At 43.6% G+C, this 18,961-nt stretch overlaps 1 protein-coding gene across 2 annotated transcripts; it reads left to right on the forward strand.

Annotated features, from left to right (window-relative positions):
• Positions 1-2,536: 2,536 nt before the first annotated feature.
• Positions 2,537-17,502, forward strand: ACCS (1-aminocyclopropane-1-carboxylate synthase homolog (inactive)). Of its 2 annotated transcripts, XM_030949360.1 has the most exons (15): positions 2,537-3,512; positions 4,574-5,187; positions 6,666-6,725; positions 9,265-9,335; positions 9,872-9,941; positions 11,036-11,102; positions 11,558-11,655; positions 12,224-12,301; positions 13,309-13,409; positions 14,072-14,161; positions 15,127-15,172; positions 15,323-15,464; positions 16,059-16,201; positions 16,584-16,737; positions 16,930-17,501. In XM_030949360.1, exons 1-15 carry the CDS (start codon positions 2,876-2,878, stop codon positions 17,226-17,228), a joined length of 2,670 nt encoding a protein of 889 aa, XP_030805220.1. In that variant the 5' UTR covers positions 2,537-2,875; the 3' UTR covers positions 17,229-17,501. The 2 variants fall into 2 exon arrangements, with proteins under 2 accessions (XP_030805220.1, XP_030805221.1); XM_030949361.1 differs by lacking the exon at positions 14,072-14,161 and having other exon boundaries at positions 16,930-17,502.
• The last annotated feature ends 1,459 nt before the right edge of the window (positions 17,503-18,961 follow it).

Below are 18,961 nucleotides of genomic sequence, written 5' to 3' on the forward strand. Positions count from 1 at the left end.
TTGGTCACAGTGCTTCTGGGCTTTACTTAGGTGCTGCCAGCAGCCACTACACATCCTGGGAAGTAACCTTCCTGTGATCTAGAGCATTGTAAGAGCCAACCCAGCCCCTTTCCCGTGCCCAGACACTTCTGTGTTTTACTTGACTGCAGCAGAAACTTCCCTTTACACCCAGCCATGGAAAGCCATGTACTGAACTTTTGGAAAACGAGCCTGCCGGGCAACTGGCCCTCCTGTTAAATCTCTCGCTAACACATTCCCAGCCGGCCAGGGTCTCCCACATGTTCCTTCCCACCCGCAGGTTTCCACGGGCACCCACTGTGGCAGGCAGAGGAAGGTAACTGGGGCTGGAGCACCCTCTGCAGGGACCTTCCTCCCGCCACCGCGCCACGCCTGCCCGGAAGGGACAGCCCCAGCCCACCGCGCTGCCACGGCGCATGGAGCCGAAAGGTCAGAGAGGTCCTGCTGTGCCCAGCCTTGGCTCAACGAGTGTCAGCGGTGGGAGCTGCCAAATGGCCTCTCCGCTGGCCGGGGACACGAAGGGCATTCTTTGGGAGAGGGAAGCAGCGTGACAGAGGAGATGCTAACCCACATGCTGCTTGGTATGAGCCATCCTCTTTGCAGCATGAAGGCATTTATGGGTTTAAGGCTTCATCATTATTATTATTATTATTATTATTATTATTATTATTATTATTATTATTATTATTATTATTATTATTATTATTATTCCCTATGTAATAACAAAATAGTTTATTGTTTTATCAGCGAAAACAACTTAGCCATGAAAACTACTTCAAGATTTATTATAATTTTTTTATATCGTGAATCTAGGTTCCATTCATTTTAATGTTTGCATTTTGAAACTGTGGCTTTTCCTGATGCCAGGATATATAACAAGTTACTTTTGAGAATACTCTGCTGATGCCTGGCTAAGTTATGGCCCTCAGGTATAACAGGCTCTAGCCAAGCTCTCAGGCTTCTTTGAAAAGCTTTTTAAAAAGGCTATTTCATGCTGCCTTTAATCTATATTTACTACTTAACTTCTGTCATCAATGACTCTATTCATGGTTGCCCTGGTCTTTGTACTCCAGCATACAATCTATGTAAAAGTCCTTATGTAATTAAATATGTACTTGTAGAACATAGAGTGCCATTCCCATGAAAAAAAGCCAGGAAAGTAAAAGCACGTCTTATGGGCATGTGGAAATACAAACTCTAGTTCAGCAGACCACTAAAAAATCCAAACTACTCTCTCTGGTCATCATTTATTAAGAAAGGTAGTGTGATTTTTAAAGCTAAGTCTTCTTTTTTTTTTTGTCTTTTTGCCTCTTTTTTTTTATTGCCCCTGCCCCCAAGACAAAGTATTTAATGAAATTTAGCCAAGATCAAGTTTTCTGTTTCCTTTCCACAGACTGAGAAATGGAATCATAGAGGCTGTGAATGATTTATTAAAATCCAGAATGAAGGTAATAACAATTGGATAAAAAACCTAGTGCTGCAATGAAGTGGATCTCTTGGTCTAAGAGGAAAATTAGAAACTTAGTATGTGCTTCACCACCTGTACGTTGGCCACAGGTGATACAGGATATGGACATACTATGTGACATTCTGGTTTCCTCATTAATTACTGGTTTATGTTTGTACTTGGTGCCTTAGGGCTCAGTCCTTATCCTGCCGGACTGGGGTCTGGACTGAGCTTTCCGCACAGATGTGGCACGGTGCTGCCAGCCCTGTCCTGCAGCGTGGCTCGAGGCCACCTTCATGGCTGATGTGGCAGGATAGCTCTGTGAAGTCCAGTTCTGCAATCACAGATCCCTGCAGGGAATTCGAGCTGGTGCGGTGTGGAGGAAAAGGAAGAAATCTTGCATTCACTCTCGACAGTCCTTTTGCCCAGTTAGAGATGTGATAGAGGACGGAGTGCGTACTCGGAAGGATTTGAGCCACGCAGCTCACTGATGGTGGCGTGTAAACACAGGACCGAGCTGGTGTAATGCCTTGTCGCTCGGGACGCCCAGGCTGGAGGCACAGATCCTTCGCTGGCGTCCAGAAGCGCCGGGCAGTGCCCCCGTGCGTGTGCCCGAGCGCTGCTGTCCCCGAGGGACACGGGGGCAGCGGGGACAGCCGCTGTCAGGGGCTGCCGCCGGCCCCCGCAGGCCAGGCCTGCCCCCGGCAAAGGCGCCGCCAGTGACCCGGGCCCGGGGGCGCGGTGGGAGCGGGGCCGGCCGCTCCACCGGCGGTATTCGGCGGCACCGCGCCCGAGGTCTCCACCCCGCCGGGGCCGAAGCCGGGGGTGTTGCGAGCGAAGCCGTGCCGGGCCGTGCCTGGCAGCGCCGGGCGGGGCGGGGCGGGGCCGCGGTGCCGAGCGCCGTGAGGGGGGGCGCGGCTGCGGCGCGGCCGTGGCTCGGCACGGCCCGGCACGGGGTGATGCGGCGAGGCACGGCCGGTGCTGCCTCCTCCCGGGCCGGGGCTTGCGGAGGGACGGACGGCAGGAGGCAGGGAGGGAGGAAAAGAGGCAGGGTGGGAGGGACCCCACGGCGCCGCTCGGAGCCCGGCCCGGCCCCGGGAGCGCGACAAGCGCCTGGCACGGGATAAAGTTATCCCGGAATAAGGCTGCACGCATGTGCGTCACCCCGGATGTGAACATGCCGGCCCGGCTCCCCGCTAGCTCGCTCCGCCTGGCTCCAGCGGATGGGCTGAGCCGTGCCGTGCCGAGCCGAGCCGTGCCGAGCCGTGCCCGAGGCCTTGCAGCCCGGTAGGGGCTGGGAGAGGCCCGGCCGCCCGGGCGCCCTCGAGGGCCGAGGTGCGAAAGCCCCTCCCGGCGGGCCAGGGGCAGGTGCGCAGCCCGGGGCGAGCGGCGGGCGGCGCCCCGGGAGCGATGGATTTTCGTGGGAAGAAGTACGAGCGCGGCAGTAACTGGTCGGACCCCGAGGTGGTGGAGCTGCTGCAGCTCTGGGCCGACGAGTCGGTGCAGATAGAGCTGGAGAGCTGCTTGCGCAACCAGCACGTCTTCAACCGCATCGCCGAGGTGCTGCGGGAGAAGGGCATCCACCGGACGGGAGACCAGTGCCGGGAGAAGATCAAGAAGATGAAGCTGGAGTACCGGCGGATCAAGGACAATAGCAAGGCCCCGCGGGGCGGGCGGACGTGGAAGTTCTACGAGGTGATGGACCGGGTGCTGACCAGCCGGCCGGCCCTGGCCTATGGCTCCCTGAGCGGCAGCATGATGGCTCAGCAGGTGCTGCAGGGCAGCATGGTGGAGAGCTACCACCACCAGTTCACCTCCTCCGCCTTGCCCTTTGGACACTCCCAGCACCCTGAGCTGATGGAAATCAAATGTGAGGAGGTGAACTCTGATGATCACAGCTTGACCCCAGAGCCCCCACAAGCCATGCCTTACCAGCAGGGCTCCCCTGAAGAACAGGAGATGGAGAGAGCCTTCTTGGAGAGGGCCCAAAACGACTCTCCCATCTCCAGGGTGGAGATTCCCATTGAAACCAGTGTTTCACCTTCAGGTAGGGATAGCCTTTTACATTCCAGCATAAGGTTCCTGCCCACTTTCCCAGAAAGAGAAGATTATTTCTGGTGCAGAGATAGACACCTGGTTTTCTCAATGACATTTGGATCCTTGTTTTTCCACATCCCAGAAAGCTTCAAAGTAGAAAGCTGATATTTGAATTTACGGTGTTTTGGCCATTCCCAAAATGCAGGTATCTCACTGCAGGTAAATATAATCTAGAATTACTGAGCTAGGTGAAATACTGTGTATGAAATCTAAAGAGCTCCATAAGTTGGGCTAGTTAGATTTCTGTATATAATGCTGACAGTAAAAAACCCATTTGCATGCTTATTTGGTATCACTTGAACATAACCAGAGCTGTCTGCTGTCCTCATGCTGAATTGTATCATGACACGCTCTTCTGCCATGGTTGCACTGTAAACTGTCCTTGCATTGTTTTGAAATATGTTCCAGATCTTATATTTTAGCCCACTCAACAGTGGAGAATACTTGGGAATAATCATTGCCTGACTTCCTAAGCTATTTGGTGGTACTTGCACAGAAGATATTTGTGAAAGTCACTAGCAGAAACAGTGTTTGTTTACAGGAGATGAGATTCCTGCACTGAAAATGTGGCTGGCATTGCTTAGCTACCAGGAAGGGTACAGTCTGGGAATCCTGGAGATTTCAAACCAGTCTAGGACAGGCTGGTGGAAGACCATGAATTGTTGGAGAAGAAGAGATGATAACAAGTGTGAAGTTAATGTCTGAGGTCAGGAAGAAATGGTGTGTCCTCTTGGCTGTGGTGCTAGCCTAGTGGAGGGAACTGATGATTATTCAGGTTAATACAGAGACCATGTATGGGGCTGGCAGCATCATGGTGTGCCCAGTGTGTGATGTTAAAAACAAAAACTGTTTGCAAACCTCAGGATGTACCTGACAGGTTTACTTTGTTTTTTCTATAAACTCTATGGTAGATAAAAGGTTGTTCTTACTACAGGCAGGAGAAGGAAGCAGGGCGTGCCCATGCCGCTTTGCTTGCTGCACTTTTTCTTCGTTGCTTTTGTGTATTCACAGGTTTCAGTGAGCCAAACATGGCAAACTCACCACGGATCCAGAATGTTGTTTCCCGGCCTGGCTTCTCTGCCTTGCATCGGCTGAGAAAGAAGCGGAAAGGGCAGCGCATGAGGGACCCACTGGATGATCTGCTGCTGAAGACTCTGACGTCCCAGCGGGCCATGGAGGAGCGCTTTCTGCAGATGGAAGAACGCCGCTTTCAGCGAGATCTGGACGTGGAGGAGCGCCGGATGCAGCTGGAGCAGCGCCGCTTTGAACTGGAGAGGGAACATGAGTTTCGCATGTTCAATGTCTTTGCTCAAATGCTCAGCATCTTAAAGCAGAGCCATAGTGGCTCCTCCTCCTCTGTTGCCATGCCTCAGGGTTTGGACTTCAGCCAGGCACTGTCTGAAATTGAGGGAATGGGAGGAAGAGGGAGCAACCTGCAAGAGATGAGGCTTCAGTCGCTTGCCAAGAGGAGGGTTGACATGCACAGCTTCTGTAACCCTAGTGGCTTCCAGAGAAGCCCTTACCTCTCTGCTCGTGGCAACTTTGCCAGCGCTTTTCAGGGCTCCACTGAGGAAGGGTACAATGCCTATCATGCTGACAAGTATGATGAAGACAAGAACCCCAATGTAAGTAAGAACCTCAAAGTGTTTTCCTGGCTTCCTTGTTAGGAAACAACGTTTCTTAGAAATTTGCTGGCAGATGTGCGGGTTTTTTGATCTCAGTAATACAAGGTGAATAAAACTGCTTGTTTGAGGAAAAGAAATTAAAAGTAGCTTTGTGGATCATCTAGATACCAAGGATGAATGCTGTGTTCAGCTCAGGTTTGCACATTCTGATTTTTTAATCAGGGTAGTAATAGCAGTAGCAGACCTTGAAAGATGTAAGCAATCTGCAGGAACAGAGCTCATGTTCCTCCTTCCACCTCATGACCTCTATTGCCCACTGAGGACTGTCTCTGATTATCTGATTATGTCTGATTATTGCAGGTGATGGGTGCAGGAAGTAGAACTACTAAGTAGCAGTCTTTTTTTTTTAATTACTGTTAATAACACTCAGCACTTTTTCTGCCCATTTACACTCAGCTCCTCGGTTTTAAGTAGCTCGTCATAGCCCTCTTGTGGCACAAAGGCTGTGTTAATAGTTCATGGCAAACTATTACTGAGTAACAAATATAGTAAATGTAAATAATTTATATGTGGATTACTTTTAATTAGATCCTTCATTCGCATACTGAACTAACTACTTGAAACTTTAAAAATATTCTATTACTAGCCTTGACCTTAGTTGCCCTGTGTTGTGGGGGTGAAAACTAGATTGTTCAGCTAGAAACACAAAGTTTTTATTACAAAGTGTATTATGAGGTACAGGGTTCTGCTTCTACAAACTGTTGTCTATGTAGGAGATAGGCTTTTTAAACAAATACCTAAAATTATACTTGTACTTTAATAACATCAGAAGTGTATAGTTGTTTCAATTTTCTTTCACATTTTAAAATTTTGTTTACCCAAACTCTTCTAATAATGAGAATGTACTAGTAGATTTGAACTCTTCAAGATCTAATGCCATATTATATGTGGCCAAATCATAAACCTGGAACTGTAGGGTCATCTCTCCAGAGGGAAAATTCAGGATTTTAAGTACTTATCATGACTACATGTTTATATGGTTTTTGAGCAAATCAGTAGAGTGGAATAAACAAATGCTTTTAAGATAAAGAAACATATCCAAAACCTTGTTTAAAACTGCTGTTGAAGTGTTAACCTTGTTTTTTCAGAGTTCTTTTGGGATTTCTTTTTTTAGTTACATATAATAGTGAATGAATTCAAGATTAAGTTAAACATATTCTGTAAAGAAGTATAAACTATTAGTACATGTTCATTTACCGACAGTTTGTTATTATTGACTAAGAAGCCAAGTGCTTGGGATATATATGGAAATTTACACACGTAGATGCATGTCTTGAGTTTTATGTGGTGAAGTTTATGTGAACTGTGTTTTGACTTTTCCTTGGTAAGCTTTTTGGAGGCAATTTAGTGAAGTGATAGCTAAGGTGATGTACTCACATGTTTTATATGTCTATAAACAATACTGTTTCTTTTTCTAGGGTATAATAAACTTTGGCACCAGTGAGAACAAGCTCTGCTTTGACCTGATGTCCAAGCGGGTAAGTTCTATTCCAAAATAAAACACTGAATTTGCTGTGCAGTCCCTCTTCAAAGCTTGCACTTTCCTGGAGTTACTGCTGTTACTTAGGTTTCTCTGGTGAAGTTTTTCATTGTGGATTTTAAATTTGTTGGAAGTCACTTTTGAATACAACTACTTGTACATTTATTTATTTTATTTTTCCAGGAAGATGGGAACATGGGTGTTTTCCTCTTCATGATGGGTTTCCCTCTGGGGATGTACTTATTTCAGAAAACTAGATGAAAATAAGATGAATTTTGTTTTCCCTTGCTCAGAGTAGATTATTTAATATGTATATTTGGAAATTACTTTTGAAATCTATTTAATTTTGAATATCTTTACACCTGTCCATTATAAAGTCACACAACTTGGACACCTGGTTCTGAACTCACCTGAAATGTGCAAGTGTGGCAGCAGTGAAATCTCTCAAAATCAGAGTGGGTCAGCTGCTACCTGCTGGCTTTGCACCAAGCAGAGAAGTGCAACACATAGCAGAACTGAAAAAGCAGAAAAAGTCAAAAGGAAACAAGAGAACTATACCGCAGAGGAATGCTTCTAGATTTCCATTAAAATCACTGCCCGTGGCAAGCAGCCTTTGAGGTGGACAGGTAGCACTTTTCCTACCTGTGGTTGTGTGTGGGGAGGGAAGGTGCCTCAGGGCTGGGCAGTTGGACAGTCTCTGCAGTTTGAAGTTCATGGTTTCTCCTATTCCACCACTTCCCACCCTCAAAGTGTTCCCTGTTTTATTTCTGCCTGGTACTCCACTGGCTCGGGGGATGCTACCCCACCACTCCTCCTTCCAGCTAAAAGAACAGGTAAGGCAGAGCTGCTGCCTGCAAGGAAAGGTGTCTTCTAGGCTGTGTAGGTGGTGCCTTCCTTCCTTCACTGTCCCTTCCCTTTTAAACTAACACCATGTCTGCAGTAAGTAGTGCAGAGGGAGACAGTAGTCAGCTGCATCTTAATTAGCCCTTCTATGAAAGTGGGTTGAGACTTTGTCAGGTACAGTGTTCATGCTTATGGCAACAAGCAGAACAAAGATGTTGTTGTCAGCTTCTCAGTCCTTGCAGCCTTGAGTAACAGTATGGATTCACTGAAGCTGATGCATCATCAGCTGGGATTGCAGGCAAATATTTTTTTTGCTATTTGGAATTAAAAATACTTACTGCTGCCACTGAATAATGTATCCAGTTTCTGTTTTCAACTTCTGACCCTTAAATTAGAGAACACTTAACACATTACTTTTATGGGTTCTCCTCTTATTAATTCAGAGTCATTTTTGGCCGAGTCTGCTGGTATGTTTGGTGTTTCATTGTCTAGATAAGTTTAGGAGAGAGATGTAAGGAGGCACAGTGCTTGGAGCTACATAGACTCCAAGAACATCTACAGCAGAATGAAGGAAGTTTTATCCTATACTATTAGGTTGTAATTCTGCATGGGATAAGGACATTGTCTTTAAACTCCAGAGCTTGGCACCAGTTAGTAAAACGTCTCTAGAAAATGTTACGGTTTTGTTATCAAGTGTGAAACTTTCACACTGCATGTAGAATTTCCCTCCACCTTTGCACTATCGCCTACTTGTGTCACCTCCACCTTTACTTTTTTTAGTATTAACTCACAGATTTGGTTGCCATTAAATATTTGGAAGGGGCATGTATCAATGCTGTGCTTTCCCTTACAACTTCACAGAACTGGATTATGTGAAACTCTGATACTTAAAACCTTGAAAATATTTAGGTAAAAGCAGTGTGCACACTTTTATCTAATTATAGATATTAAAAAGGACCTCCACCGTTCAGGTCAGTCCGTCTTTGGGATCAGAATGAAATTCTTATAAGGAACAAAGTGCCTGCCCTGTGGAATAATTATTGGGAAGATAATTTCAATCTTCTCGTGTGTTTTGAAAGCTCCTGTTACACTTCAACATTTACCAAACTGATCAGAAAAATAAATCTGAAGAATCTGCCATAACTTTGAACTGAGACATAAATGAGAGCTGTAATTCATTAAAAAAATCAATAGATTGAAAGTTAAGTAAGGAAAATGCATATCTGACTCCAATTCAAATTCCTTTTTAACTCTTTCTGACAGTCTGGACCTGAGCTTTCACAACTGGCACTTATTTTTCCAGCCAAAAGCTGTTGTCCTCAAAGCTTGGGCAAAACACTCTTGGGTTTGCTTCATTTGCTGAGAAAGTCTTTTGGAGACGCCTTGGTTATGGGCATCATATGTTGCTTGTTCTGCACCCTTTTTGTAGATTTCTGTGCAGACAAGTTTTGGCTGCAGTAACTTAGCAGAAATCTGTAGTTCATACAACCTGAAGGTATCACAGATCAGTTTGCTGGTCCTTGCTTCTCCAAGCTGCATAAATTTTGATGGTCAGTAGCTTTCCCAATCCAGTTTTACACTGTTGAAAGTGCACAAGTGTCTGTGCAGATGTGTGCCTGTGCAAGGATCCTGTCTATCTCCATATTTCCCTTATCAGTAACTAGGCTTTTAATGATTCTTCTCATTTTTCCCAGCTGACACAGGCTGATATGAATCTGATGGACCCTTCACTGCTTCAGTATCCGGACTGGAAAGGACATCTGTTGTAAGTCTTTTCTGTAACACTTCTCTTTTTGACTGCTTGTTTAATAAACAGAATGGATGAATACAAACCTCTTCTGCTACATTCTCTAGTTAAAATGTTTCTAGGTCACTTAAATCATCTTTTTCTTTGCAAAACTTTACATTAGCTGGCCTACCAGCTCATCCAGTTAAAAATCTTTTTATGTGAGAGAGGATGCAAATTTTCTAAAGCAGAGTTTTAAAAGCACTTGGATACATTAACAAATTCAGTAACTCCAAACAATTCTTTGAAACATAGTGAACACTTGGGGTTGTTAATCCTTCTTTTCTGTGCCAGATTAAAGCTCATCAGAAATGTGTGCACCATTATAGACATTATCTGCAGCACCTCTGTGGGGTTTAAATATCATGTCTGTTCCATGGACCAGAGCTATCCTGTTTTCTAGCTATTTTCACCAGACTGTACTGTCCCTGACTTGACTTTCCTAAGATGTGAACCTGGTTTGGAAGCCTCTTGGAGAATATTTGAATCAGTATTTGCTTTCGTGTATTTTTCAGTTTACGGGAAGAAGTGGCTCGATTTCTGACCTATTACTGCAAGGCCCCTGCACCTCTCAAAGCAGAGAATGTAGGTAACCCAATGTCCATTGGTGTCTGTTCTAATGTATTGCCATTTGTTGGGAAAAAGTTTCAAATTCTGTTTTTTTTAAACAAATGATTTGGTAAGAATGCAAGCTGTTATCATGTAAATGAGATTGATTCTTCATTTCAGTAGCTTTTGATGCACACTTCCACCAGAACACTTCTGGCCTACTGTATATTTGCCTCATGTTTCACTTCTGTGTGCCAACTCCTCCTGCCTGTACTCTCAATGGGGCTTTGCATTTTGATTTTCCTATTTAGCTCGGGGACCTACTCTGCCTGTATCCCTCAGCCTTGACAAAGAGTGGCCACTGTTTCAGTTGAGTACCATGTCATCGCACTCCTCTGTTACACCTCAAGAGAGGGATTTGTAATTGAACCAAGAGTTAGTTTTAGCCTGTAAAATTTGTGGCAGTGCTGCTAGAAAGACATCAGGACCTGAATCTCTGCAGGACTTGCTGACTTGTGAGAGGTACAGCCTGGACAAGGGGCCTGTGGAGGCCTGGAGCTCCTGTCTCTGCTGAGTGCTGAAGGCAGCAGGAGCTGGTGCAGCCATTGCTTTTCTGGCTACAGTAATTCAACACAACCCCACGCTTCATGTGAGCTGAGGTTACCACTGATCAACTCGCTGATCGCTGCCTCTTCAAGGCACCAGATTCTTCCTGATACTTGGAATGAAACTCATGGTACCTGTGAGCATTTGTCCGAGACAGTAGTTTCCACTTTTGCACAAATTTGGCAGGAGGTCAGAACTGCTGCTACCATGAAGAAATGATGACACATTAACTGTTGAAAAGTATTTGGATTTACTAGCATCTCAGAACTGCTCCCCAGTTTTTTCCCTACTTTAATCCTATTCTTTTTTCTAAATTGCTTGTTAGAATGAAAAATGGCACTAGAACAAAGTGTCTATGAAAGAACAGGAATGAAGTTATTCTGGTAGAAGTGGGATTTCAGCAGGAAAATTCTAATGTAGAATTAGGGAGAAAAATTATTTCAGTGATATTGTCAGTGATATTGCTTTATAGTGTTGACTTTCTATGTATGGATTTATCACTAGTGTTTCTCTTTCTTCTGTAGGTGATTGTTTTAAATGGTTGTGGCTCTCTATTTTCTGCATTAGCTACAGTCCTTTGTGATCCAGGGGGTAAGTGGATGGTTGGAACATAGTTTTGTTTTGTTTTGTTTTTTTCTGCTAGGAAATAATGTTACTTTGTTTTTATACTGTTAGACAGAAGTGAAATAGTGGAATTGGCATTGGCCTGCTGCGAAGTTCTTGTTTCCTGCAAAGTTGTGCTGTGAAATTCTTAATTTCTATGGTCTGCAAATGTCATGCATTTACACTTGGTGCCTGCCCTGTCTGCCTTCACTGGTTTTGTGCCCTCTTTTAGTTTGCCAGACTAGACATGGGCTATACTCATGGTTACCTGGGCACTTCCAGAAGATTAAAGAATTAATGTAAAAATAAAGTGAAGAAAGAGACAGTAGAATTGCAGTGTTTCCAAGGGACACAGCTGTAAAAATGCTTTCATATTTAGCTAAAGCACATTAGGAGAGAAGACTGTGACCTGTTGGTAACTAACTTTGTTTTCTTGGTTCCAGAAGCTATTCTGATTGCTACTCCCTTTTATGGTGGTATTACCCAGAGTATCTTCCTCTATGGTAATGTCAAGCTGGTGTATGTCTATTTAGACAGTAAGGTAAGATCTGGGAGAAGGGAATAACAACCTCTGTAGTTAAACTGGAAAGCTGAGCTTTGGCAATCTCTGCAAGCAGTTCTCAGAACAGGGGTACACTACAGCCAGTGGACATTTACACAGTTCATTGCTGGGAAAATGGACACCTGGCTTACAAGAAAGTCACTTGAGACCATGATTCTGGATTACAGTTTTGTACTTTTCTTGTATCTCACTCCCAGTAAAAGTCCTTGAAAGGAAAAAAATTACCATATTGAGCCTTGGAGAGAGAAGTTATCCTACGTGTCCTACTGAAGGTGGTCCCGGGGTGCAAGATCAGATGGAGATCTTGCATTACTTTAGTTATTCAAGGATAGCAAGAAAATTCTGGTTTTAGCCAGCCTGTGATGGACTTTTGTTTGATTTTACTTATTGATTTATTTATTCTCTCTGTAGTATAAAAGGATGAGAAGATGGCTGCTGGTCATTATTGGTAGTTTAATTTATTTCAGGGAACATTTGTCAGTGGATTGGCTCAAGGCAGTCTCTATTGAAACAACTTTGCCTTTTTAATCTTTTTTATGTCTTTCAGATTACTGGAACAAGTACTCGGCCTTTTCAGCTTACAGTGGAAAAACTGGAAAAAGCCTTGCAGGATGCCCGGGCAGAGGTGAGTTTAGCTGAGCTTCACATTACCAGCTAAGTTTACAATATATTGGAGAGGTCACATCCCAGATGTGGCCTAAAGATCAAAGCATTTTCAAAACCTAGCACCTGGCTTTCTGGTTGTCCTTGTAGATCATCTGAGATGATGGCTTGTGAACTCAGGGGCACTTCTAGGGGGAATCCCTCAGTGTTGTGTCTGTCCAGTTTTGGTCACAGCACAAAAGGATAAACCAGACAATTCACAAAGCAGTGGAACCCATTCATATAACCAAAAATAATGTACTCGGGCATGCACTAAAATCTGGGACTACCCAGGATTTCCCCCTCAGAAAGGCCAGCTGAGTTACCTGGAAACTGTTTGCTCTACACAGCAGGGCAGATGAATACCCTAAGAATGCTGAAAGTTTTTGCAGGAGAGAACTCTAGAGGATAAAATGCAAGTGAATATCACTTTTCTGAAGAGTTAGTCTGTAAGTTTGGCATTGTCCTAAATCCCATATATGTTAAGCTGCATCTTTGAATTGTTACCAGCTCTGACATCTCCAGCCAAGCGTGCTTTAAATGAGTACACTTTGTATCCACCTAACTCAATCTCATCTTTCTTGCCACTTTCATGGGCAGTCTTCACTAATTTATGATTTCCCAATTACTAATGCAGCTCAGAAAAAGTACTTCCATACTGAGAGCATGTGAGACCATCTTTCTCATTAATTGGTTGACCAGAGGCAACCAATTACTTGGTGGTGGCAATTCCCTCTTTTCAAAATCATAGATTAATTCTATAATATTTTGCTCATTTAACTTTGCAAATGAATTAATTGTAAACAAAAAAAATCTTAATTTGTCACTGGAAGTTTTCTCATACAAATTTAACTTTGAGGTGAAAAGTCATAGTGGAAGCTTTGGAGGAATCCTGTGTCACAGTCAAGTGAGGGACTGCTCAAGTAGAGGAACTGAAAATTTATCCCATGATAGGCACTCTCTTAATACTATGGTATTTGTATTCTGCAGGGTGTCACTGTAAGGGCCTTAATTCTTTTGAATCCCCAAAATCCCCTTGGGGACATCTACTCCTTGTCAGAGCTACGGGATTACCTGGAATTTGCTAAAAGGTATGTCACTTTGGAAAGCCTAGATATCCTGAGTCAGATACAGCTTTCAGACTCTGGTGGACTACTTGCTGTCCCTGAATTTATCTGTGAATATCTTTTAAGTCAGGTGAATAGTCTGTTCTTCATACACATTGGTGGACTTAAGAAAGGGGAGGGGCGTGCTGGGATCATGGACCCTGCAGTCATCTGGTCTGGTAAAGCAGCTTGTATCAAGGAGTGCAAGTTTTATTTTTCAGTGATCCGAGGAAACACTATGCCACTGGGCTTCCCTGGTAGAAAGTTGAGCTCTTTTCCTCTCAGTTTCTCAGTATCTGTAAAGACAAAGAAGTGTTTGAATATGGTTTCATCATGGATCATAATACTGGTTGAGATTCAGATTCTATGAGATGCTGAGTGGATGGGTAGTACATATAGGAATTAATTTTCACATTGGCAATCATAGGATCTTGGTCTTGTTACATGGTTACAGTGGGTGACAAGTGGATATACCTCAAATAATTTAAACATACATAAAATAGATCTAAGTTGAGAAAAGTTGTTTTATTTCTGCAAAATTTGGCATCCTCTCTTCTTTGTATAAAGCAAGTATTTGGAGGCCTGAATTTATTTCTGTTAAACCAGAAGCAGCCTTCTTTTGTAATATCCATTTTGTCCTTTTGCAGACATGAATTGCATGTGATAGTAGATGAGATCTACATGCTGTCAGTTTTTGATGAATCAGCCACGTTTCACAGTGTCCTAGGCATGGACAGGTAAAAGCAGCTCCTACTTCCCTGGCCATCTTCCAGTGACAGTTCAACATGATGCCTTGCTGAGAACTTGTGACTGGAAGTTAAGTCATGAGCTAGTAAATTCTGAATCCACCTTACATTGATTTATGCCCTTTTTTCTTTTTTAGTAATTTCTGAATGGCAAATGCATTTTGTCAAGTACAATTTAGCAAGTAAAAAATGGTAGCTAGCTTTTTATTGTGGTATACTTCTCAATGTGTGCATCAGTATTTGGTTATGACAGTCCCCAAAACAGAAAACAGATTTTTCTTTTCTGAAGGTGATGCTCTTCTTCCTACCTAAACTTCTTTTTCCCATGTTTCTGTTGATGCTTGTAAAGACTTTCTGTTGGTGTTTACTTCCTAATTTTCCGTAGAGTAGTCCCAGATCATAGTATTACAGACTGGATAATGGATTTCATTAGGTATTGTTTTAATGAGATGAAGAACTTTTAAAATATTTTTTAAAATATGGTGTGTTGTTGAGTTGTTTGGGTTTTTTTTAATTTCTAGTCTTCACCAGTGCTGCTAGCTATCTTTTTGTGCTCAGTTGCAAGGAAATTAAGTATACTTGGTTAAGTGTTAGCTTAGTCTTGCTGGGCTTGGATGTAAAAGAACATCACTTTTGATTCTTGACAAAATACATTGGCAGAAGCCTGTTTTCTAACATTAAATGTACAAGCTTCAGGAAATCTGCATGTAAAATGTAGCACTTGTAAGCATCTGTGTCTTTGAAATATTTAAAAACTGTGTCTAAAGCTACTTCCAAGGGGTTCCTAGCTTCTAAAGTTAGGTCACATTTGAATTTTCCCTGCTTGACTGCTGTTTGGTGGTGCACTGTCTGTCATTGTGTAATGCTGCCTCTCTGTTTCTGCAATGCTGCACTGGTGATCCAAAAGCTTCAGCACCTATGACACTAACTGCCCATCTGCATCCTTCTACATACAGATTGCCTGATCCACAGCGGACTCACGTGATGTGGGGCATAACCAAGGTGAGTGCTGGTTGTTATCGTGCTGTGCCTTTGTGGCTGCTAGGTTTTGGTCTGGGCTCCTCAGGTTCCTCATGCTGGAAGGATCAAGTTAGTAGTAATAGGATCCCAGTTGTCCAGTGTAATAAAGTAGTCTCTCTGTGCCTTCTGCAGGATTTTGCTGTTTCTGGGATTCGTTTTGGTACTTTATATACAGAGAACCAAGATGTTGCTAATGCAGTGGCTTCTTTGTGTTATTTCCATGGGGTTTGTGGACCTGTCCAGCACAAGGTTGCGCAGCTGCTTAGAGACAGAGGTGAGTCAGTAGCTCCATGTACAATCTTCTGCCATTCTGTGTGTCTTAGTACCTGGAAGATCTCTCCTTCCCTTACTTTCCCTAGTGTTCTCTTTGTACACCTTAATTGACAGTCTTCCATTACCCTGAAGCTGTCCATGCAACACAAGGCTGACAGCTCTGCAGGAAAGCACCATTTATGCAGAGCTCCTGATCAGCAGAGTTAGAGGAGCAGCTTGGAGGAGGCATGGTAGCTATTTATACAGAAGTTGCCAGTTACCCAGAACCAGATGAGCAGAAACAAAGAACACAGGCTTGTAGGACAAGGGAAATGGGCTTCAAACTCTGCCCAGGGTGGAATGCTAACAGTCCATGATGACTAAGAGCTGTAAACGTAGGGAAACTTCCTCAGGAAGGTCAGGGAGATACTTTTCTGCACAGACATGAAACTGCAAAATACTTCTTGGCTGTCCTTTTGTTATTTGAGGAAACAGAAAACAAAAGAAGGAGGTAAAATGTGAAGCAGAAAAAGACACTGGGCATTTTCAAAGCTTCAACAGATCTGAATACTTCCTCAGTTTGTGATTCTTTTCTTTATCTTCTTCTTCTGGTCAGACTGGATCAACCAGGTGTACCTGAGGGCCAACCATGCCCGCCTAAAAGCTGCCCATACATACGTGACAGATGAGCTGAAGACACTTGGGGTTCCTTTTCTCAACCGCAATGCAGGCTTCTTTGTCTGGATTGATTTCCGAAAGGTTGGTAGTTTTGGGAAGTGAGGCTTCTCCTGGGGTGAGGGCAGGCATGTAGTGCAACTGCATCTAGAGGAAGAGTTAATATTGTGACAAGCATTTTGTTTCAACAAATCTGTCATCTGATGAGGAGAGGGAAGGACTGCCAGATGTTTCAGTCTGTTCTTTTCCTTTTGTCAATCTGTGAACTTCCCTCCTTGCAGGAATCTTACTACTCTCAAGCCACTTCCCTCCCCATTCCTTCCTTTGTATCACAACTGCTGTACTTCAGAGGTAAAATGTGTCTCCCTTGGCCTTTGCAGACTTTATGGGAAGCACAAATTCATGAGGATCTCAGTGATGTAGTCTATATGGTACTAACCTCTGGCCCTTCTGATGACTCTCCTAGTACCTTAAGACAGGCACATTTGAGGAGGAGTTGCTGCTCTGGAAGCGTTTTCTGGATAATAAGGTCCTCCTGTCCTGCGGAAAAGCCTTTGAGTGCAATGAACCTGGATGGTTCCGCATCATCTTTGCTGACAAGACCCATCGGCTGCAGTTAGGTGAGTAATGTTCTTTTTCCTCCCACCACAATTCCCATCTCTTCTCAATCCTAAACTTAGGCTATTATTATCCTCTTTTCTTCTCTGTTTTTTTCTCCCTTACTCCATTATCCTTTTCTGGATCTGATGGATTTGGAGACACTTGTGGCTTAAACTAATCCACCAGTGTTTCTCCTCCTTGTACCATTTCAGGCATGCAACGGATACGCAAGGTTTTGGAAGAGCGTGAGCAGGAGATACTGGCTGAGGAGAAGGAGCAGCCTTGTCAATCATATCAGGATGGCAAAGCAGATAGCACAGATGAAGTCATTTTTGTATCCCGCCACCAGGACCCTCTCTGTGCCAGTAACTCCAGCCTTGGTGACCTCATTGGCCTCCTGCAGCAACAGATGCGTTCATCTGACTGGCTACAGAAAAACACAGCCGAGCAGTTTGCCCAGGAAAAGCCAGAGATCTATGATGTGTTCAGCAAACTGGTGGGGAAGCAATAGGGGTCAGTGTGCCTCCAGGGGCTTTTCTGAGCAGTAACTGACCCTGGGCCCCTAACAACTCAGTAGTGACTTCCAGCAAATAATATATTTTCTGTATAGCAAGAAAATTACTTTGTAGGCCCCCTCCTCTCCCCTCTGTTTGAGATCTCTGATTTGTACTATATAGCTGTGTTTCCTTGGATTGGGGTGAGGGTAGGGAAGGGGGGGATGTCTTGTTTGTGTGCTGCTGCTCTGTGTTCTGCAGCATCATTGTATTTTATATTTAATTAATTTCTAATGAATATGCTCTTAATTCTCTTATAAGGTCCTGTGGTGTAATTTTTTATTCTTCTTCACACTTTCCAAGAACAGATTCTAGATTAAGTTATGTGAGGTTTCCATTTTCTTAAATGATGGTCAGATATAAGTATTTGGGGGCCAGCTGTCTCAAAGAGGTGTTTTGGGGAGATAGAATCTAGTGTCAGCCCTAACTTAGCCCTAGCTAAGAGTAAATAAACATGTGCATAGATTCATCTTCATTACTGAGACTCTTAGGACCATAGTCGTCTAGGCTGAGTTCTATAAATCATTTTGTTTGCAGTTGGTTTCCAGTTTGACCTCGGATCAGACAGTATCCACTGCCCTTGGCTGGTGAAGTGCCTGGTTTTGTTTCTATTCTTCTTTTTTGTATTCCTATAAATAAAATGAACTCATTGGCCTCTTGGCAGAATGTCCAGAAAAGAGCTACAAATGGAGAGGCAATAGAAAGTAGATGTTGTTTTTGCATTTTTCTATTCCTGGAAGTCCATCCCTTGTGGTTAACAACATATATTGGCAAAAGAGTGCAGAGAAGACTTCTGCCATCGTGTTAGGTGTACCTGCAGGTACAGCTGCTTCTGTCACCTACCACAGGCATCCAAGGACACACCTTCCACCATTATCACAATAATGAATGCAATTTTTTTTCTGTGTTTCTCTGTTTGCAGGGTAATTTTTCTTGACTAAATGGTAGTCTTCTGTCTCCTCCTCTTTCCCATTTTAAGAAACCGTTTTCTGTATGCTGGTGATAGACTATTTCAACTGGAAGGCTTCTTTCACAGATAAAAAACTATTTAACTTCTGGTACTATAAAATTTAGGTATCCTAAAGGAATTGGAGCTTGTTTTTCTGCATACATATTAATCAAGAGTTGAAGGAAATTGCTCATGAAAAATGAATAGAAGTGCATCTTTTCCCTCCTCAGAGATTTTGGCAGACGGGCATGAGTGACAAAAGCACATCTGCATCATAAACCAAATTACCAAAGCATAGGCAATTGATGCAACCACAGTTTGCTGTGTGGTGATGGCCGAGAACTGCTTGGACAGGAGAAGGAAAGTCTGAGCAGTGGCTGAAGAGAAGATGGTGCTGCTTGTGGCTGCTGTGCTCAATAACCAGCTCCTCCTTCAGCACTGAGGCCAGGCTGCTGAGGTGACAGGTAAGATCAGTAAAAGGGACAGTTATAAACAGAGTATTTGCTAACTAGTTTGGCATTTGTCCATGGACAATATTTCCAAATCCACAAAGAAAACTATAGCAGAAGACAGGTGTCGTTAATGGAATGGGAAGTGCCATGTACAGCCAAATTACAAATGGACTTCCTGATTTTCCCCCTCTTATTTATGTACCCCAAGGAGGACATGAGCAACAAAATTTTAGGGATCAAGCTCTTTGAAATCAAGACCAAGGTAAGACATTAGTTAAAGTGATATTTT

This window comes from Camarhynchus parvulus, chromosome 5 (genome assembly GCF_901933205.1).
Source record: "Camarhynchus parvulus chromosome 5, STF_HiC, whole genome shotgun sequence".
NCBI classification, from domain to species: domain Eukaryota; kingdom Metazoa; phylum Chordata; class Aves; order Passeriformes; family Thraupidae; genus Camarhynchus; species Camarhynchus parvulus.

Excerpts from the sequence above, each read along its gene's own strand:
- ACCS (XM_030949360.1), top strand. The coding sequence starts at position 2,876 with ATGGATTTTCGTGGGAAGAAGTACGAGCGCGGCAGTAACTGGTCGGAC. Across the intron at positions 3,513-4,573 it reads AACCAGTGTTTCACCTTCAG|GTTTCAGTGAGCCAAACATG; the intron begins GTAGGGATAGCC and ends GTGTATTCACAG. Across the intron at positions 13,410-14,071 it reads TACCTGGAATTTGCTAAAAG|ACATGAATTGCATGTGATAG; the intron begins GTATGTCACTTT and ends GTCCTTTTGCAG.